At 34.5% G+C, this 21,592-nt stretch overlaps 2 protein-coding genes across 3 annotated transcripts; one reads left to right on the forward strand and one right to left on the reverse strand.

Moving 5' to 3' along the window:
* Window positions 1-357: 357 nt before the first annotated feature.
* LOC133871754 (putative pentatricopeptide repeat-containing protein At1g12700, mitochondrial) lies at window positions 358-2,443 on the reverse strand. The gene has a single exon (XM_062309170.1). The coding sequence runs from the start codon at window positions 2,090-2,092 to the stop codon at window positions 503-505; it is 1,590 nt and encodes a 529-aa protein (XP_062165154.1). The 5' UTR covers window positions 2,093-2,443; the 3' UTR covers window positions 358-502.
* An 11,068-nt stretch (window positions 2,444-13,511) lies between these two features.
* Window positions 13,512-21,397, forward strand: LOC133871805 (small ribosomal subunit protein mS47). Of its 2 annotated transcripts, XM_062309227.1 has the most exons (14): window positions 13,513-13,770; window positions 13,991-14,071; window positions 14,208-14,276; window positions 14,740-14,803; window positions 15,911-15,990; window positions 16,725-16,808; window positions 17,306-17,390; window positions 17,574-17,659; window positions 17,754-17,875; window positions 18,870-18,930; window positions 20,519-20,617; window positions 20,718-20,819; window positions 21,016-21,057; window positions 21,157-21,397. In XM_062309227.1, exons 1-14 carry the CDS (start codon window positions 13,639-13,641, stop codon window positions 21,274-21,276), a joined length of 1,227 nt encoding a protein of 408 aa, XP_062165211.1. In that variant the 5' UTR covers window positions 13,513-13,638; the 3' UTR covers window positions 21,277-21,397. The 2 variants fall into 2 exon arrangements, with proteins under 2 accessions (XP_062165212.1, XP_062165211.1); XM_062309228.1 differs by lacking the exons at window positions 14,740-14,803; window positions 15,911-15,990 and having other exon boundaries at window positions 13,512-13,770.
* Window positions 21,398-21,592: the final 195 nt, after the last annotated feature.

The following is a 21,592-nucleotide window of genomic DNA, read 5'->3' on the forward strand; positions in this document are numbered from 1 at the left end:
CCCCTACACATCTCCATACAACAAAATTTCAAATCCACTATTGAATTTGTGGGACCCAATATGAATCCCATAAATCCAATGATAGATTTAGATTTATATATATAAGTAAGAGATCAATTTTATTGAAAATGCGAAATGCGCCCCAATGATAGATTTAATAATGAGAAGTGTAGGAGATGTATATATATATAAGTAAGAGATCAATTTTATTGAAAAAGTGAAATGCGCCCCAATGATAGATTTAATAATGAGAAGTGCAGGAGATGTATTTATATCATTTTTCAAGTATAACCATCACCAAAATGTTTAAATAAATCTTTAAGAAAATAATTTTAATTACAACACGGTTTAGGATAACAGAATAGGAATAGCAATACACAACAATAGTCCAAAAGACATGAAGGAAAATATTAACTTAATGACTTGCAACAAATATGTTTGTACCTTACAGATTAGCACTGTAAAGGTTAGAATATGAAATTTTGTTCTGCATGTTGAAGAACTAGAAAGCTTTCACACAAATTTTTGAAAAAAAATCTTGTAATGTTTTATCTCCCTGATTAGTAGACAACAAGTTGATCAAAATGGTCGCAGTGGTCGCATTTGCCGAAAAACCTTTGTCAACCATCATCTTGATATATTTCACTACCCATGATGTCTCATTATGTTGCAAGAAGCCTTGGATGATTGTGTTATATGTGAAATGGTCAGGTGAACAACCATTTTCCTCCATTTGCTCAAATAGCACCCTCGCTTCCTTTAGTAGTCCCTCTTTGCAAAGCCCTTTGATCATTTTAGTGTAAGTCCGAACATTAGGTTGCAAGCCTTTCGTAGGAAGAGTATTAAAGAGTTCTCTTGCAGTCGTAAGTTTCCCAGCATTACACATACCATCAATCAAGATGGTGTAACTTACAATATTAAGGTCTAACTTTTTGTCTTCCATTTCATGAAACAATGTCATTGCCTCTTCAAAGCGTAGATTCTTACACAAGCCATCTAACAAAATAGCATAAGTTTGGCAATTAGGATGTTGGCCACAACCTTGCATCTCATGCAGTAGCTCAAATGCATTATTAAGTCTCCCAACTCGGCAAAACCCGCCCATAAGAGTGTTGTAAGTGACAACATTTGGAATTATTCCATTGTTAGACATTTCAAGAAAGAGACTTAGTGCCTCATCAACTTTTCTATTCTTACAATATCCATGGATCAATATGCTATAGCTAACAACAGAAGGCGAACAACCCTTCTCAACCATCGTATTAAAGGCTTTGAAAGCTTCATCCATTCTATTTTGCAAACAGTAATTGTCAATCAAAGAATTGTAAGTGATTGTGTCGGGCTCTATCCCTCTTTGAATCATCACATCAAAGACTTCTTTTACCTCTTTCAACATCCCTTCTTTGCCAAATGTGTCTACCAATATGTTGAATGTATTTACACTTGGCATAATTTTCCTTTCAACCATCTCCGTCCATAGTTTAGTTACCTCCTTCCACCGGCCGAAATTGCATAGGCCCTGAATTAAAGAATTGTAAGTGAAAACGTTTGGCTGAATTCCTCTATTTTTCATTTCGGATAAAAAGTTTAAAGCTTCAGTTACCAATCTGTCCTTGCATAAACTATCAATAATTGTGTTATACATCACTACATTAAGATTTCCTTCCTCCATCTTCCTAAGCAACCCAATAGCTTCGCTGGTCTTACCTATTTTACACAAACAATTCATTATTGTTCCGTAGGTAACTGAATTAGGTTTGTAGCCTATTTTTTCTATTTTGTTAGCCAACTTCACAGCTTCAACAATTTTACCCTGAAGACAAAGCCCCTTGACAAGAGTATTAAGAATTATACAGTTTGGTTGAAAACCAAGTTTCAAAATTCTAGCTAAGATAGAGAAGCTGAAATCCACCCGATTCGAATGGCAGAAGCAATTAATCAGAATTCCCAGAGTATAAACGTTGGGAGCAACGCCTGACATTTCTATTTCTTTAATCAAAGTAATAACAGTTGAGTGATGCTTCATTCTTGCAATTGCAGTCAGCAATTGATTAAAATCCACAATGAAAGGCAAAGGGTGTATGTGAAGCATTCTATCAAACAAGCCCAAGGCATCATCCAGATTCCTAAAGCTTCCAGATCTGCACCGATCTCTCACAGATTTCAAGAACTAATTGGGGCTTTCCACATTATCTCTACCACCATTGGTAGTGTTAGCAGAAGTAGCACTAAAACTACGACAACGATAATAACAAAAAATTTGAGCATTTAAAGAAACCCTTGCATGACAATGATGAGGATCGTTAAGCAAATGATTGAAGAAGAAAGCAAGAGAGTTTGTAGACTTGGCAGCGGTACCCATTTCCTAATGTAGTGGAAGAAAAGTAGAAGCCGATCTGATGCGATGGTGGCTCTGCTCAACAGAAATAAACAGAAGAAGTAGGCCTGAATGCCTGATGTAGTAGTGGCTCTCTGAGAAAAATGCCCGCAACGTTTTGAAAAAGGGCGATTGGGGCTCTTATACACGACGTCGTTTCAGTCAGCGTATCGAGTTGTTTAAACGATGGCCCGTCAAAATGTCTCCTTGGATGATCTTTCTAAACCAAACAAAGCACACGTGTCACCTCCTATGATATCTTGATTTTTGTTTTACAAATTGAAAGGACAGTTTTGCCCTTCTGGATCTAACGATTTAAATGAAAAAAAAAAAAAAAAAAAAGGCTCTTGTTTTTGTATGCATTATTAAGAAAGCAAATGTAGCTTAGTTTGTAAAGCCGTTTGGTATTTTTAATTTTTTTTATAATTGTATATTACTTGTATTTTGTAATTTTTAGATCATTAATTAGGGTCATAATCTTTCACAACTTTTGAGTTTTGTCTTTCATTTTTCTTTTTAATTTATGCTTCGCTAATTCAATTTTTAGAAGAGGAATTGACCTATCTGTGATTTTCATAAATGTGATTATTCAATTTTGATATTGTTGATATAATATGTGCTGTTTCTTAATTTTTGCAATTTTCATTGCTTGATATCGCAAATATAGCTGATGTTCTTATGTTATCTACAGGGATAAATAAACATTATCGTATCTAGCCTTTCCAAGATAGGATCCGTTGGATTTGGGAAGCATAGACTTCGTCGGATAATATGACAAATAAATAATAAAACGATGGGGTTAAAAAATATATATATATTTAAAGAAGATAAATAGTGGAATAGATAATTTGTTGAAATTTTTATTGAAAAATGAGAATGCAAAATAGAAAAGAAAAATAATAATAATAATAACATTTTAAATAGCTAAAATCTTACTCATAGAGGGAAGTTTTTATTTTTTATTTTTTAAATTTGATAAAAGGGTTACAGGAGATCGTACAACTATAAAGGAGTGGGCACCTCAACAAAGCCCAAACAAAAAAGACAGTAATTTTATCAATGATTCCAGAAGAACTAAACAATCACAAAACAACAAGTACAAAACAATAAGCAAGAGAGTTTGTAAACTTAGCAGTAGTACCCATATCCTGATGTAGGGGAAGAAAATCATAAGCAAATCTGATTTAGTAATGGCTCTGATAAGCAGAAGAAGCGGATCAGATGAAGAAATGGCCATTGTTTTACACTTTCACAATGTGCCTGACCGTTAAAGATGGGAGGCTCTGGATAACTCGTGATAAGTAGAAATCACATGACGTTGTTTCAATCAGTTTCCTCGTGATTTTTGTTTTTCGTCTCGAAAGGACAATTTTGCCTTGTATGGATTCAATTGAAAAAATAAAAATAAATAAATAAGAAAAAGAAGCTATTGTCTCTTCTATCTCTACTGTCAGTATGCATTTATAAGGAAAAAAAAAAAGGTGGTTTAATTTGTAAAGTTGTTTCGTATTTTTTGAGCAATGTTGTGTTTTGCTGTCATATTTCCTTTTTCTTTGATTTGTTTATTCTCAAAGTAATATTTTTTGCACAATTTTTGCACAATTCTAACTACCTTTTTTTTTTTTTTTTTTTTTTATGATTAACCATTGAATTTGTTTTCCTATATGTGGGCTCTAAATATTTAATAGTTGATCTTAAAAAAAAAAAAAATTATTAAAATTGTGTAAAAGTTATGACTACCTACGAATTTCTTTTTTTTTTTCTTGTTCAATTATTTCTAAAGTTTTCTAATTCCCTTACAATTATGTAATTATAGGAATTTTCTCCTTCAACAACAGTTTGGAGGAAGGATACTCTGTAACCCCAACATTTTCGGTAATCGGTTATTCCCCCAGTCTGATGTGGAAGAGGCCAATTATAAGAGTAGTGCTATAACTTTGGTCTCCCCTTTATCTTAAAAGTGAGGTGAATTCAAGTGCGTTTAGGATTGTAATTTCGTAGACAAAAAATATGATTTTAAATCAAGTTATAAGTATTCATTTCAGTTCAATTCTGACCCAACAGAGACTTTGATGTCACTTTCCATGCTTTTCTAGAGTAAAGTTTTTGCAATGAGGTAGCGAACAATAAGTGATAATGTTGTCATTGTAATAATGTTATGTGTTGATGATTGTTGTATACATTTCAAAAATCTGTCTGACTATCTAAGAGTATTCCTAGTAATTTCATTAAATTTTACTCACCAAATTAGCTAAACACTATTTTTCTCTATTTTGGTGAGCCATTTTTTTAAAATACTCACAGCAGCCTCGCAATTTTAACTATTCACTATCACTATTCCATTTAAATAATATTTTTTCATATTTTTTTATTCTTTTTCTATTTAATCTTTTTGTACAATAAGCTAGCATACACATTTATCTTGAAATTGGATCATTGCTAAGAAATTCGTAAAAGTTTTTATTTGCTTCTCAACCAAATTTAAGAAAAAAAATAAAGAAAATATAAATAAAAGAACCACAAAGTTTATATCGTCCATGAAATAAGGACATCATCGTATAAGAGAGATGGGAGATGGGAGAAGAAAATGAGAGAAAAAAAAAAAGAAGTGATGATCATGTGAGAGAGAAAGGAAAAACAAAATTGGTGAGAGAGTTGGTGAGTGAATATTACTCATCAAAATTAGTGAGTGAAACTTTTTGGTTAAAATAGTGAGTTTGCTGAGAGTGATTTTTTAGTGTTTTCATCAAATTGACTTACCAAAATAGTTAAATTTTGGTGAGACTGCTAAAAATGCTCTAATATAAGACTAAGCACACAAGGAATATTGTTTGTAGAACTTAGAACCAATTATCTAATATGCAGGGAGTAGTTATGGAACTTGGTAGCCCAAAAAAAAAAAAAAAAATTAGAGAGAGAGAGAGAGATCCCTAGGTTTGGCCATTAACACCTAACTGAAATGAAATCATGCCATCTTGCAGTTTCAAGTGTCCTTATCTTTGAATGCACAAGAAGAAGAAAGAAAGAAAAAAAATGCCACTCCCGTGTTCCTCATGATGATTTTTTTGTTAGATATTGTCTCCATATATGGCCTATATGCCACATATACAGTGTTCATTATATTTATTATAAATATAATATACGGTATTACGGTTAGGTAATTTAATTAATTTAGATTACCGTAATGGAATCGTTTAATTGATTTAAAATCAATTAATAATATTGTTTCCTTGATGGGAGGAACAATACGGTACTTACCATATTTGAGGGTCCCTGACCTAGCCTATAAATAAACAGCCTGTGTACACCATCAGTACGGCAATACAGTCATAGGCATAGGTTAGAAGATCCTTCAAATAACCTCTTCTTGTTCTTCAGATGGATCGTGGAGACGCTTGAGCAAACATGGCTAGAGGTAAGCCTGAATCCTGTTTATTCGTTTTCCGCTGCGCATGTTAGATTAAATAATATGCTGATTATTTCTAACATGTGGTATCAGAGCCACCTCTATGCTATTTTGCTTAGCGTTAAGTTTTACTATGCGTTATAATTATTGAACCCAATAAATTTTTTGTGAACATAATTTTATTGTGTTTACTGTTCAGATTAAACAGCATGAAAGTTTTTGATATGGGTATTTTGATTATCATTATTCTGTTTAATGTGAAAGCCATGAACTTTGATATGGGTATGTCAAATTTACAATTTTGCCCTTGTATGCTCAAGAAACCCAACAGAGAGAAAGAAACCGTAAAAACCTTTTGTGAAAATCATGGGGTTTACAGTGAAAATCACGAGTCTACCGTGAAACTTTCTGCATAGCCGCCGGCCGTTAGCCGCATCATTGCCGCATATAGAGGAGATGCTCCTGCGGCCTCAATCCCGTCACTATCACAGGCGGCCCTTACGGGCCACCCTTGACAGCAACGGCGGCTCTTACGAGCCGCCTGGGTTCTGGGCAACCGGCGACCCCTATGGGTCGCCATGGCCTGCTGAGCGGCGGCCTCCCGTGGCCGCCGCATGAGGATACACGGCAGGAAGGAGGCTGGGTGGTGGTGCGGGTAGGCTGCTGCAATTCGAGGCCACGCGGAGGGCGCTTCTGGCGACCTTTTCCTGCGCCGTAACTGGCGGTCCAAAAGTGCCGCCTGTTACGATAGTAGTAGCCCAAAAGGGCTGCTGCCTTGGTGAACGGCGACCCACAAGGGTCGCCGTCCGTCGTCTAAACAGCGGCCCCTACACAAGTAGACGACGACCTTTGTGGGTCGCCATAGCCGTCTTGCAAACGGCCCTTTAGGGCCGTTTCCTCTACAGTAGACGGCGACCCAAGGGTCACCGTCTTTCCCAAGCAGCGGCCTTTTGGCCGCTGCTTCTCCAATACACGGCGACCCACAAGGGTCGCCGTGGTCGTCAGAGCGGCGGCCTCTCTTGGCCGCCGCATAAGGGGCGGCATTGGGTGGCGGCGGCAGGGGTGGAGGAGGGTGGCAGCTAGGTTTCTTTTTCAGATTTAAGGGTTTTCAACCCATATAGAATATGACGGGTCGGGTTGTGAATCGGGTTAGGGTTTCGGCCCATAAGGAAATGAGGGTCGGGTCGGATAGGGGATCGGGTTGGATTTAAAACCCATGAGTCTAACCCGATATCAAGCGGGTTGACCCATTCGGGTCAGCCCGATCAAGGAACTGACCCATTCGGGTCAGCCCAATCCAAGTGCTAACCCATTGGGTCAGCCCAAGAGGCCCTATTCAAAAAAAAAAAAAAAAAAAAAAAGAGGGAGCCCATTTAAGTGGGTTTGACCCAGCCCTATAAAGAGATCCACTAGCCCATTGCAACAACCCATCAAGTCCTTTTTTAAAAAGGGGAATTTAGGCCTTATGGTGTTTAGAACTTGGGTTCACCAAGTGTAAAGAGCCTTGGCCACCTACTAAACCATTGAGCCATATTTTTATTATGTCCTCATATTGCAGTTTTATTCCACTTATTATTTACAGTGTTGTATTTTAAGATTATTGGTTCTTTAATACATATATTGAGGAATATATTTTAGTTGTTGAATTTATATTGTTATATTTAAATGTTTGATGCCTAGACTTAAGAATAGTCAACAATACCATATATACTGGTGTGTTTACAGTAATATCTAAGAATGCAATGTCGGGGAAAGTTCTGGCAAGGAAAGTCTTGGGATTTAAGTGTGTCCGGTGTGACCCCCCTCACTTTCCTGGGAGCTCATCTGCTTGCACCTTGGAAAATGCTGTTTACCCCATTTAGGTATTGGTTTGTTATATTCCTGGGGCTATTGAGAGGGCATCTATAAAGTTGTTAGATGTTAATGAAGTCGCAATTATTATTATGATTTTGGGAGAGCCAAAGCATCCCAATTTTTGAATAATAATTGCATCAAGATTACACACACGTAATTATCATAATAATTATGGGAGAGCCAAAGCATCCCATTTTTGTATGATAATTACATCAGGATTACACGCATGAACCTCATAAAGATTTATTAGATGTTCATGAATTACAGCGTGATTATTATGATTTTGGGAGAGCCAAAACATCCTAATTTTGTAATAATTGCATAAGGATCATACACATGAACTTCATATAGAAAAATTAACATCGTCTTGTAATTAATTCATAAATTTAATTACTTATCCCCAAAGAGAAGTTTTTATTTTTATGACTTAATTAGAATAAGATAACAAATTTAGTATTAAAAGTAAAATTTCTCTCGGTTGCCCAAAGGTACGAAGAATTTTATTTATTAATATTTAAATTTGCTTTAGTCTTATTAATAAAGAGTAAATTTCATGCGTGATGCAACCTTTGCCCAAAGGTAGGTTGAAATTTACTATTTAAATTGGCATTGGCTAATTTAAAATAAATTTGACATTGTCTTGTAGTTAATTCATAAATTTAATTACTTATCCCCAAAGGGAAGTTTTTAGCTTTATGACTTAATTAGAATAAGATAACAAATTTAGTATTAAAAGTAAAATTTCTCTCGGTTGCCCAAAGGTACGAAGAGTTTTATTTATTAATATTTAAATTTGCTTTAGTCTTATTAATAAAGAGTAAATTTCATGCGTGATGCAACCTTTGCCCACAGGTAGGTTGAAATTTACTATTTAAATTGGCATTGGCTAATTTAAAATAAGGTTAATTCATAGCATTAAAGTATTTATTTTCTTGGTTATTGCAGCTGTTCATATTACTCTACTTTGGTACTTTTATATTCCAATACATTATGGTAATATTTTTCTGACTGGAAAAGGATTAATATGCCTTTTCATTTGAGTGTTTCTAATTCCATTATGGGAATGAAGGATATTGTAGTTTGGTCTATTTCAATTTTGAATTCTCTCTTCTAAGTGTATAATTTTATCTTGTAACACACGTAAGAATAAATGGTTAGTAAATAAACTTCTAACCATGTGTGTTCAAGGATATGAGAGAATTTATAAAGTGTTCACATGATTACTCATGTCAAGGGAAGGACCAATAAATGCAATCATGTCCAACACTTAAAGCATGAGAATAAAGTGCCAATAAAGTATTATGGCAATCAAGATACTTATTTCTCATGCAATAAGAAAAATTAAGGGCATATAAAGAAAGATTGTATGAAGTATAAGAAATGACTTAAAATAAAGATAATCTCATACATCTAGTATGTCGTGAATCTCTTTTAGTGACTCAATCAAATATATTGTGGATTAATTATGGTTTAACAATCCACATTGTCAACACAAATGCAGAGTCCTTTTTTAAAATGGATAACACGTGTTTATAATTTGAGCTTGTTGGGATCTATAGGTTAATTTTAAAATTTAGTTATAATTTTGACCTCAAAAATGATTTATATTCCATAATCTTTTTGAAATCTATTTTCTAGTTTGGCTTATTAAAAAATTTCAATTTTATTTTAAATTTGAAATTTTTCTTATTTTTTGGTGGAATATTGGTTGGGGTTTATTTAAAGTCTATTTAAAATTGACCTACGTCCCAATTTTTGAAACAAAATTATTTGTTTAATTCTGCATAGTGATGTTGACATAAAGTAGAGTCTTTGAGAAATATATCTCCATACAGTAAATAAAAGTCGGTAATTTACTGACTTTGGTTCTTGTGTGGGCTGCATAAGGGAAAGCATACCAACAAGACCACTAGAGGTGCCGAAGATAGCATTTTGAGATTCTTGAGATCATGTACATTGAAAGGTGTTGACCTTTTCATACTCACTGCCTAAATGGTCAGAGATATTTTTTATCTCTTTTAGTGATGACCATATAAAGTTTATGTATCTCTATCTTCTAAATATTAAAGCTGAGGTATTGAATGCTTTCAATACCTATAAGGAAGAAGAAGAGAAACAATATGAAGATCAGAAGATCTAATGTAGGCATAGAGTATTAAGGTAGGTACACACAAAAGGAAATGATTAGTAATACTAATCTGTTATTACCCTTATAGAGTAAAGCTTTGAAGACCGTTGTGTATATGTTAAACAGGATTCCATCTAAGGTTGTCCATAAGACACCTTTTAAAGCATGAAATAGATGGAAGCTTCGTTTAAATTATTCACACATATGGGGTTGCCTTGCTAAAGAGAGGATTTATAATCCTCGCCTTAGGAAATTAGATTCAAGGACAACCAGTGGATCTTTTATAAGCTATCTAGTAAACTTTAAAGGGTTTTAATGTTTTATTGTCCTTCATATAAGCCTAGAGTTGTTGATTGTAAAATTTCTAGAGGATGCAGAACCTAGTGGGAGTGCTCATTCACACAAATTGAAATTGAGGAAGCACTAGAGTTGGCTAAGTCTCCTCCTCATAGAGGATGAATGATTAAATTCAGGAAAAATCAGATTGATTATCCTGAGCCACAATCATTTCTAGAACAACCAACTCATACAAAACAGGTTCAAAAGTCTATTCTCCCATTGCAAAATGCAGAGGAAGTAGAATTAAGAAAATCCTATAGAATAAATAGATCAACAATTCTTAGTGATCATGTTGTATATCTCCCAGAGTCTGATGTTGACATTGGACATAAAGATGATCCAAATTTGTTTTCACATGCTATGAGTGGAGAAAACTCCACATTGAGATTCAGTGCCATAAAGTGAGAGTTAAGTCCATGGCTGAAGGGTCGAGCTAGACTCGTAGCCAATGGTTTTACTCATAAGGAAGGCATTGATTATCGTGAAACATTCTTTCCAATGTATAAAAATGGTTCATCAAGATAATCATAGCATTAGTAGCTCATTTTGATCCAGAGCTACATCAAATGGATGCGAAAACAACTTTTCTAAATGAGGATCTTAAAGATGAGGTTTACATGAAACAATCAAAAGGTTTTATAAATAACAGTCAGAAAGCTTGCAAATTAAAGAATTCTATTTATGGGCTATGATAGATCTCTCATCGGTGATATACTTTTACAAGGTAATTGAAAACCTTGATTAGTATATATACCTTAAGGTCAGTGGGAGTACAATAATCTTTCTAGTCCTATATTTGCAAGTGATGATTTAGGTTTGCTACATAAAGTTCACAAAACTTTGAAATGAAGGATTTAGGTGAAACCTCTTATGTCTTTTGACATAGAGATTCACAGAGACATAAAGAATATTAACATTGTCTCGGAAGGCCTACATTGAAAAAGTTTTGGGAAAATTTAGAATGAAGGATTATGTACCTTCAGTAGCAATTAAGAGGGACCAATTAAATAAAGATTAATGTCCCAAAGGTATTGGAATAAGGGCAGATGAAAAGTTTTAAAAGTCTGCATTATACATAACCATATGACTGACAATAAGTATATTGAGTCAATAAAGTGCTGCAAATAAAGTCTTGCGGTATATGCAAGGAACCAAGAAGTACAACTTAACCTAAGGATACACTTTCCATTTGAAAGTGGTTAGTTGTTCAGATTTGAGTTTTGCTGATTGTGTAGATAGTAGAAAGTCTACTTTAGGGTATATATCTTTTTATTGAAGGATATATCCTAGAGATGCAGTATGCAGACTATAGTTGCTACGTCTACCAAGAAAGCTAAAAGTCTAGCGTGCTATGAATTTAGTACACAGGCATGATGGTTGAGACATTTGTTGAAAGTCTCAATCTTGTCGATTTTTACAGTTAGACCATAAAGATACTCTGCGATAATTCTACTATAATCTTCTTTATAAGAATAAAGAGTAGAAGCAGAAGTAAATCGACATCAAGTATCTCAGTACGAGATATAACATTAAGAGACATAAAGGGTCTATTGAGCATATAAGTGCTGAATTAATGATTGCGGATCCCATGACTTAAAGTTTACCGGTAAAGAAAGAATAAAGTCATGCGGAATATATGAGACTCATTAATTCATTTTCGCTTGGTTTGTCTCTTTTTGGTCTATAGACATAAAGTTATTGTAATAAATAATTTTTGTGCACATTTTGTTATTTTATCCATGAGGATAAATAAAGTTGGACCCGAATGACTTATAGGAAGTTCATTCATAAAGCTTTATTATCCATAAGGTACTCATGTAAGGAGTGTTTTACATCGTGATACATGGAAGGGACGACCTAATTTTATAATGGTTTTACCGCCATGATTCGTGTGAAACATTTCTTATCTGAGTGGAAGGATTCCATAAGTGATTGGCCAAACTAAGGAACCTAATACCATAAAGTCATGTGTCATAAAGGCCAAGTGGGAGAATGTTAGATATTGTCTCCATATATGGCCTATATGCCACATATACAGTGTTCATTATATTTATTATAAATATAATATACGGTATTACGGTTAGGTAATTTAATTAATTTAGATTACCGTAATGGAATCGTTTAATTGATTTAAAATCAATTAATAATATTGTTTCCTTGATGGGAGGAACAATACGGTACTTACCATATTTGAGGGTCCCTGACCTAACCTATAAATAAACAGCCTGTGTACACCATCAGTACGGCAATACAGTCATAGGCATAGGTTAGAAGATCCTTCAAATAACCTCTTCTTGTTCTTCAGATGGATCGTGGAGACGCTTGAGCAAACATGGCTAGAGGTAAGCCTGAATCCTGTTTATTCGTTTTCCGCTGCGCATGTTAGATTAAATAATATGTTGATTATTTCTAACATTTTTTACATACATAGAAAATCTTCTTTCCATTGCCATGGCAAACTAGAGAGACTTACTACTACTGCTGTACGTTACCAAACATGATTTCACTCGTTAAATTAAATATATTTTCTCCTGTTCTGTATCTTACAAAAACTTTATGAACTAGTAGGTCGTCTTCTCCAAGCGTGCAACAATAAAAGATATTGGTCGCTCACTGAGCACAATTTATCAACAACACCCATTAGTACTTGAAGTCTCTCCTCCACTCCAATGCTCTTTCCTTTTCATCAAAGTACAACAAATATTCTGGAAAAGTTGAGATCAAAGTACTATATGGTTCCGGGTTTCAATTCGACGGGACCTGCCACTCAAAATACATTTAAACATTTGGTAAAATCTTGGTTTGGTCTTTAAAATCATGCATTTTTTTTAAAAATACTCCGAGTTCAAACGGTCACTTTTTAAAAATGCACTCTCAGAGTGATATTTTCTACAATTTTGTTTAAAAATGTACTTTTGACCTACAAAGTCGCAAGGCCAACAGAGTCGAAATATATCTAGTACATTAGTACGTGGGATGTGTTGCTCTAACAGTGTTGTAAGAATAGCTGAATGATGATGATGCCCAAAACAGTAGCCTAATCTACAGTTGAATTGCTTGTGGGCATAACATATCAAAAGGATATCAATAGTGTTTTGTTTTAATCAACAATATTTTGTGCCCTTTTATGATTAATAAAGTTTTATTCGACACCAAAAAATACCACTCAAATCAGTCATTACTAGAAACAAATTTGTAATCTTCTCCTTAAAATTTTTTTCAAGAGAAAATTATTTCATATAATTTTTTCTTTAAAACATATAATTTTTTATTTTATTAAAAATACATGTAAAAATCACATCAATTTAAAACGTTGGATTATTTAAAAAAAAAAGTTGGAGGAATTTATCGACTCAATTTGAAAAAAAAAAATGTCTACCGAAACATCTCTAATGTAATTTCTCAAGCCCACGCCAAAAGCCCGACCCTTTTGGAAGCCCTACAGAGAAACAGAATACCCACCATCTCCAACCCAAAGTCACAGGGTTCTCAGCACACAGAGAGAGAGAGCGAGGGCGAGAGAGAGAGTGGAAGATGCGGAGTGTGAAAGCTTTGGTTGGTTTGAGTAGGGGCTCATTTCAGAGAGTGAGCTTTCTCTCTCTCTCACAGCAGAGAGACTTTTCTGCTCAACCAAACTACACTCAAAACGATGATCTTCAAGACCAGGTCAGTCTCTCATTCTTACCTTTTCTTTAGTTACATATATATGCTTGTATATGTGTATATATGTATGTTTGTGCTGAAAATAAGTTAGTTTCAGAGATTTATATATGCCTATGCTCTCTCATTCTCTATAAAATTTGTTCATTTTGTTTCTAAGATGAAACCCCATTTGTTGGTCTTGTTTTTTTAATCTCAAAGGTTCCTAATTTGGGTCAAATTTCAGGTTTTAGTTGAAGGAAGAGCTAAGTCAAGAGCTGCCATTATCAACAGACCTTCTGCTCTTAATGCTCTCACTACTTCAATGGTCTTCTTCTTCTTTTTTTCTTTTTTCTTTTTTGTGTTACATTTCCTCCGTTTCCCATCACTTTCTCCTTCTAGCTGTTTGTTCAGTCCATGCCCATTTGGTGATATTGTGAACTGGAGTTGTTTTTCTTTTATAGGCGGCTCGGCTTAAGAGATTGTACGAATCATGGGAAGAAAATCCAGATATTGGCTTTGTCTTGATGAAGGTATTACATTGTTTTCGGTCGCCCACACAACATCTTATTCTTCATATCTATTTGGGCATGCTTGATTTCATTTTAAATAACGTGACTTTGGAATTTGCTGACTTAGTTGAGAATTACCAATGTTGTTTCTGAGAATGGCCAGTGTTATCTTATGACAGCAGAAAATGCATGAGGGAAGTAAGGGTTCTGGTTTTTTGAACTATTGCTATCAAACAAAAACAAAAGAGAAAGAAGAGATTACTTTGATAATGTAGACAGCAGAAAATGCATGAAGTAAGGATGTTTCTAGAGATGGGCATTTTTAGAATAATTTTATTGAAACCGTTAGTAGAGATGAGCTTCAAAACCTATTTTCTGCATCTAATTTACTTACTTCATTAGTGGAAGTGCTTCTCAAACATGCCTTTCTGCTTCAAATTTGGTCATCCTTGGTGGCTGAGCTGCTATCTTAAATTTTTTGAAGGGTAGTGGCAGAGCTTTCTGTTCTGGTGCAGATGTTGTTACCCTTTATCATTTAATCAATGAAGGTGCGTTGCCTTCCGATCTTTTTTAATTTCTTTGAATGATTAGGTTCAACTCCATACTTCTCTGTTCCAGGTATCAACTTGAAAGCCATTCTAACTATGGTTTTCGGAACCCAAAAAAAAAAAACCAGATAATTTCATTCCCTTTTTTGTAGCACTTGTAAGACCTAGTTTGATTTTATCATTTAATCAATGAAGGTGCGTTGCATAATTTTTTTATTTTTATTTTTTTCTATGATTAGAGTTAACTCCATACTTCTTTGTTGCATGCATCAACTTGAAAGTGATTGGTTTTATGTAATATAGCCATTCTAACTATGGTTTTCGGAACAAAAAAAAAACAGATAATTTCATTTCCTTTTTTTTAGCACTTATACGACCTAGTTTGATTTTTCATAACTGCTGATTTAGGGAATTCCACCTTTATGGGGTTTTCTTTGGTTGTGGGTGTGAACTTGTTTAGGTGTCCAAAGTACTGAAGAGCTTAACGAGTAATATCATTGTTTCTGATCTGCATATCTGACTAATTTTCTTTATATATGGTCCATTGTGTAACAAGGTCAGTATTATGTTACAGACTTTAATAATGACTAAATCAGACTGCTATTAAGGATTGGAACTCAGTGATCAGGCTAAAATGTTTATATCGAATCTTACAGATTGTTCTCAGCTACAAATTACTTATTCACCACAGAAAAAGAATTTATAGATTTTTATATTGAGCGGCCTTTTGATTTTGTAATTATTATCTAAGATCGATTAAATAAATATTATCATGTCTTGGGTATTTGCACTAAGCAAATCAGTGGAGAGGTTATGCTCATTTGGACCAGGCTGGTCAGATGGATTATAGAACAAAATCAACATTGGAATTCTGAATCAATTTACACAAAATGGAATTCATGCTATTCTTGCCATAATTGGACTTTGATTTTTGATGAAAATGTTACAAGTATCAATGGCTATACATAAGGTGTAACTAGTGTCCTATTTCCTATTTTGTAATTTTAAATTTCTCAATGCACTTTGCTTTTGGTTGGGAATCAGTTGTTATACGAATCGAGTAGGTTTTGTTGTTAATACCTTTCTAGCTATTTTGATAATGTGCAGGGAATGTTGAGGAGTGTAAAAAGTTTTTTGAGACATTATATAAGTTTGTATATCTTCAAGGGACATATTTGAAGCCACATGTGAGTATTCAACCGTTTTAAATTTGAGACGTCAGAAAATTTTGGTGAATGAACCATCTTATCCAAGATATATGTTATTACCTTTGGGAAGTGGCCATGTTTCAGACATTCTTAAATGTTTGTGAAAATATTAAGAATATAGATCATGTTTTGTCTTACTCGCCCCTACAATATTAATGAAGATATAGAACAATAATTTGTTCTTTCTCCATTCATGAGTAAATTTATAGTATGTGTTAACCATTGAAGATATTATTCATTCCTGAAAAATGTTGGTAAAGTATCCAATAGAGTAGTGAGGGTGAGCCCAAATCTAAAGTATCAAAGAAGCACTTAGTCCAGGCTAGATGCTTACTCAGCCTTTGATAAGGTTGATCTTATGTAAATACATAACTAACATCTTTTGATATATCTTGTATAGTGTGGGTATATGAAAAGCATGGGCTAGTGCTGTGTGTATCGGTTCTCTCCTCTATAACCAATTAAAGTAATCTTTGTTGCCAATTTGTTTTCTTGTTAGGATCTGGGTGGTATTGACTATGGTATCTTGCATTTGATGTTTGTGTGATAGCAGTTTTTTTCTTTTTATAATCACACGATGAGTTGTAGCATGCTTGTAGTTCACTTGTTTTCTTTGCTTAGAATAAGTGGTTCCCCCCTCCCGCCCCCCTGTGTCCTTCTTTATCACTGTTTAGATGGGACCCTTGATGATCATTTAATCTACATCTATACAGGTGGCTATCTTGGATGGTATCACTATGGGAGGTGGGGCTGGAATTTCGCTTCCAGGAATGTTCCGTTTGGTAACTGATAAAACTGTATGTAACTGCTGCTATGCCCTACTGAATCTAATCATTACTACTAGATTGTTGTTTGAGTTATCAATAGCCTCCTGTTTTATATGAAATGTAAAAAGTTCCAATAAGTGAAGCACTTTATTCGATTTTATGCTATAATCTTGACCAATAATGCAAGTATACGTCCTTAACCTTTGGATGAGATGAAAAGGCCATATTCTTGATTGCATGATAATGTTTTTTTCTGTTCTGCTAGGGCTTCCAGACAGAATAAATATGCTCGGTTTTTCCGGGTGATGAGGATCATTTTGTAATTTCTCTTGGCCTGTAGAATATCTAATTAACAGAAATATAGATCTCTAGATCCACTCTTTGATTTGACCTCTAGAAGCAAAGATCAATTTGTGTAGCATTTTTTCTGAACTCTTTCTTTCTGGCCTGCTTTATTTACAGCTGTATAATCACCATGTGTTGGTGAAGTAGATGCATAGATTAACAGTTTCTAACCTAAATTGCAGGTTTTTTCTCATCCAGAGACTCAAATGGGTTTCCATCCCGATGCAGGGGCTTCCTTTTATCTTTCTCGTCTACCTGGCTATTTGGGTGAAGTATATTTTTCTCAGTTTGCAATATGCAATATTTCCAAGTAAAACATAAGCGCAATGAGATTATTTGGATCCCCATGGTTTTTGTAAACTATTCAATCACTAGGATCCAGTATTTGACTGTTTCTCAAGTAAACCCCAAAATTTATTTGCAAAATGTTGGATTCTTTTTTCTTTGCAGGGGAATACTTAGCCCTTACTGGAGACAAGCTTAATGGTGTAGAAATGATTGCTTGTGGCCTTGCTACTCACTATTCACTAAATGCGGTTTGTTTTCACTTCTTTTCCTTCTTTCTTTCTGTTTTTGTGTTTTGGGGTTTATCATTATGGATAGCTGTTATTAATCAGTTCTTTCCTTCAGAGACTTGCTTCGATTGAAGAACGCCTTGGGAAATTGATCACAGATGATCCTTCTGTTATACAAGCATCCCTTGCGCAATATGGTGATCTTGTCTATCCAGAAAGGGGGAGTGTTCTTCGCAAGTAATGCTCTGTCAAAAAAATCTTCGTTCTGCAGGATTTTTATCATTTTTCTTGCCCATCATATTACTAAATTTGTAGTTTCTATGGATATAAATAAGTTCGTATAAAAGGCTGGAAATTTTAGGCTATGCTCATCGATGATTTCATTTTCAGCTGAAACTACAATGCATGAGGATGTATCAACCCATATCTATTTATCTATGATATACTGGCAGTGTGAATAAGTGCTTTATACATCTATTTGTCATGCTTTATAAGCAGCTGGAGAAACCTAATTTGCATGGTTTCATTTTGAGAAACGGCAAAAGTACTGGTCCCTGAAATTAGGCACATGATTGATTTTCGTCCCTCAAATTTTAAAAGTTCCAATTTCATGCCTGAAAAATTTAAAAGGTAGCGATGCAGTCCTTCTGTCCATCAATCATGAATCGAATTGTATGTGTGACTAATAGAAGACTGATGATAAGGTTATAATTTGATGCAGCTTTCACATAGATGAATGGAAGGACAACATTACCACTTTTTCAAATTTTTCTGGGACGAAATTGAAAACTAGTTTTTTGGTATAAGAATATTGTCAATCACCTTGCTTTTTTGCAATTGATATCCAATGACTCAGATTGATTTTGTTTACTTTCCGTTACACTGGACTCCTAATTCAATGAGTCATGCATGAGAATGAAGGAAAAAGTGCGCCTCTATGTTTCAAGATTGCTATCCCCCAAGGAAAACATGGCTCTCTTTTTGTGTAGAACTCCCCTCTGCCTCTATAACGAGTATGAAATCTTGACTTTCCATATTGTTGGTCTGAAGGTCAAAATAATCAATTGATGGTAATGGCCATTTTTGTAGACATTCATTCGTATTCTTGTGATTCCGGAATTCCTGGAATCACTGGATTTATTATTTGATAGTATACTGCAGAAGTGTATGCAGCAGCACTGTTCTGTGTGTCTCTGACATAATTTACTTGCTCATTTTGATGTTGACTCAGGATTGACACCATTGATAGATGTTTCAGCCGTGATACAGTTGAGGAAATTATAGATGCATTGGTAAGCATGAAATTATATTTCTTTACTGTGTACTTGTTTGGGTTGGATAATGGAGAGTGCTTAATCCAACCTTGTCAGATAAAGGCCCAGCAAAACTAGTTGATGGTTGACTACTATTGTAATGAACATTAGTTTTTCTCTTTTTTCTGTCAATTTTCTAGAGTTTCTGTAAAAATGAAAAGAAGATTTCTTTATTTTTTGTTGGAAAGAATGTCGAGTTTATTTTTAGGGGAAACTTCATTTAATCCTCCCTAAACTTCCATCATTTTTGCAATCTTTCCCCCAAAGTTCAAAAACTCACAATTTGGTGTATCCAACTTTCAATTTTTTGCAATCTCACCCCCCCGTTCGGGTTTGGGGTTAAATCAAACAGGCAAAGGGTAAAATGACCCTTATATCCCTATAAACTTTATAAAATTCAAATTACCAAACCACTCCCATTTTATAGGGGGAAAAATGAGCGTATTTTGGTGATTTTCACATCCTCCATTAGGATTTAATAGAAAATCTTAACGGAGGGGTGGAATTGCAAATAATTGAAAGTCGGATACACTAAATTGAGAATTTTTGAACTTGGGGGAGGGGAAAGATTGCAAAAATGATGAAAGTTCAGAAGGGTTAAGTGAAGTTTCTCCTTATTTTTATTAATTTTTGGTACTTTGAAAGTACATATCACGATTTCCAGTAGCTTTCTGGTGGTTACTCCTGTCTTTGTGATGCTTGCTAAAATAATTGACTGTTCTATAGTCAACTGTATTTGTTGCTTTCCTTTTCTTTTTTGTTTTTCTACTTGAGAAGGGAAAAAGAAAATAACTTTTGGCTTCAAAATAGAAAATTTGGTTCTATGGTAAAATATAGGATGAATCCCTTTAAACAGTCTGAAGTAAATATGCTCTTAGGTACTTTAGCCCCCCCACCTCCCCTCCCTCTTGGTGATAAGCAAAATTCCATCACTGCCATCAAAAAATCAAGGGCCACAATATTAGCATTAAGTTCCTTATTACTTTTATGATTTGGTAAAATCTCAGCATGCCAGCATCAAAGAGTAAATTAGTGACCCAATAATCAGCTGGATTTGTTAAGTTTTAATCATTTGCAGCAATATCTTTACAACACTACCAATAGTTTAATTGTTTAAAGAACTACTTTTTAAAATATATAGCTGATATCTTTAACTCATTGTGATTCATTTATTGATATGCTCGATTTGCTAAATGGGTTCCATGCTTAGTCCTTTTACTTTGATGCTTATAGGGAAAGTTTTGCTTTCAAAAAATCCAGTTCAACTGAAGTCCTAGATTAAAAGAGCTAATACAAATAAACAATTCAGCCATTAATTTGCATTAGCTGCATGTCAGTCTCAGGCAAGGAGTTGGAAGACTAATTCTGAATTTTATGTGACTTGAGATATTGTTCCTTGCATAAAGAGACAGAATAAATTTCCGAATTAAATGTTATTCAATTGGTGTTGGGAAATATCCACTCTGTTGGGGCAATTGTTAGATAAAATTTAATAACTCTTTATCTAAATTTATACTAGAATTTACATCCTGATGTAATGCTTATTTCTTCATAATAATTTGCTCAGGAAAAGGAGGCAGCCGAGTCTTATGATGAATGGTGTAAAGCAGCCCTGAAGAAACTAAGAGAAACCTCCCCTATAAGCCTGAAAGTTACTTTACGATCTGTGAGTTACTTCTTTGCATGCATATGGGGTTCTATTTAAATTGTTTTATTACGACCAGGATAAATTTGAACCATGCCTTGACTTTCTTCTTTGCAATTAGATACGTGAGGGTAGATTTCAAACTCTTCATCAGTGTCTTGCTCGTGAGTATCGGATATCCCTTAATGGAGTTTCTAAACGGGTTTCTGATGACTTTTGCGAGGTTTGGGCTAAACTAATTGCATACGTTCTAACGTTATACCTAATCTTTTCTTCCTCATTAGAAGTTTTTCCTGTATGCTTCATATGGACTAGGGTTGCGCCTCTCCGTGCTTTTTTTTTTTATTGAGATTGAATTACTTATTTTAAAAATAAAAAAAAAACGTTCTAATGTTACCCGGTTTTTCATATATCTGTAGGGTGTTCGGGCACAATTGGTGGATAAGGACTTCGCCCCAAAGGTATGATCTTTCTTTGTCCATAATCTGTATTTTAACCATTAAATCTTTTTTCAAGTTAAATTGATTGTGTTGGTTGATTTTTTAATTGCCAATATGCAGTGGGATCCTCCTAGTTTAGAAGAGGTATCAAAAGACATGGTTGACTGCTACTTCTCTCGCCTTGATGAGTTAGAGCCTGAACTGGAGCTGCCTACAGCATTGCGAGAGCCTTATATGTGAGATGAAGGCGCAAGTACTGAATTTATGTAATGAATGTTTGCCTTGATGGTGGTTGGTTTTGAAAGGAATTTAGCCATTTCAAGGTTTTTATTAGAAATAATACCAGACATTTTTGTTGTAAGTAGTAACTTTAGTCACTTTTGCTCATTCTTTTTAGGAGTTAACAAAAAAATCTTAACGGAATTGGGGATTGAAAGGGGCTGAAAAATCAAACAGCCACATTATAACAATTGATAATTTGGCAGTGACATTGCCAAACTAGTGATAGTTTGGGAGATAAGTACAGTATCCTCTGAAAATTATAGTACTCCTATCA

This window comes from Alnus glutinosa, chromosome 6 (assembly GCF_958979055.1).
Source record: "Alnus glutinosa chromosome 6, dhAlnGlut1.1, whole genome shotgun sequence".
In the NCBI taxonomy this organism is placed as follows: Eukaryota; Viridiplantae; Streptophyta; class Magnoliopsida; order Fagales; family Betulaceae; genus Alnus; species Alnus glutinosa.

Excerpts from the sequence above, each read along its gene's own strand:
- LOC133871754 (XM_062309170.1), bottom strand. The coding sequence starts at position 2,092 with ATGCTTCACATACACCCTTTGCCTTTCATTGTGGATTTTAATCAATTG.
- LOC133871805 (XM_062309227.1), top strand. The coding sequence starts at position 13,639 with ATGCGGAGTGTGAAAGCTTTGGTTGGTTTGAGTAGGGGCTCATTTCAG. Across the intron at positions 13,771-13,990 it reads ACGATGATCTTCAAGACCAG|GTTTTAGTTGAAGGAAGAGC; the intron begins GTCAGTCTCTCA and ends GTCAAATTTCAG. Across the intron at positions 20,618-20,717 it reads TGAAAGTTACTTTACGATCT|ATACGTGAGGGTAGATTTCA; the intron begins GTGAGTTACTTC and ends CTTTGCAATTAG.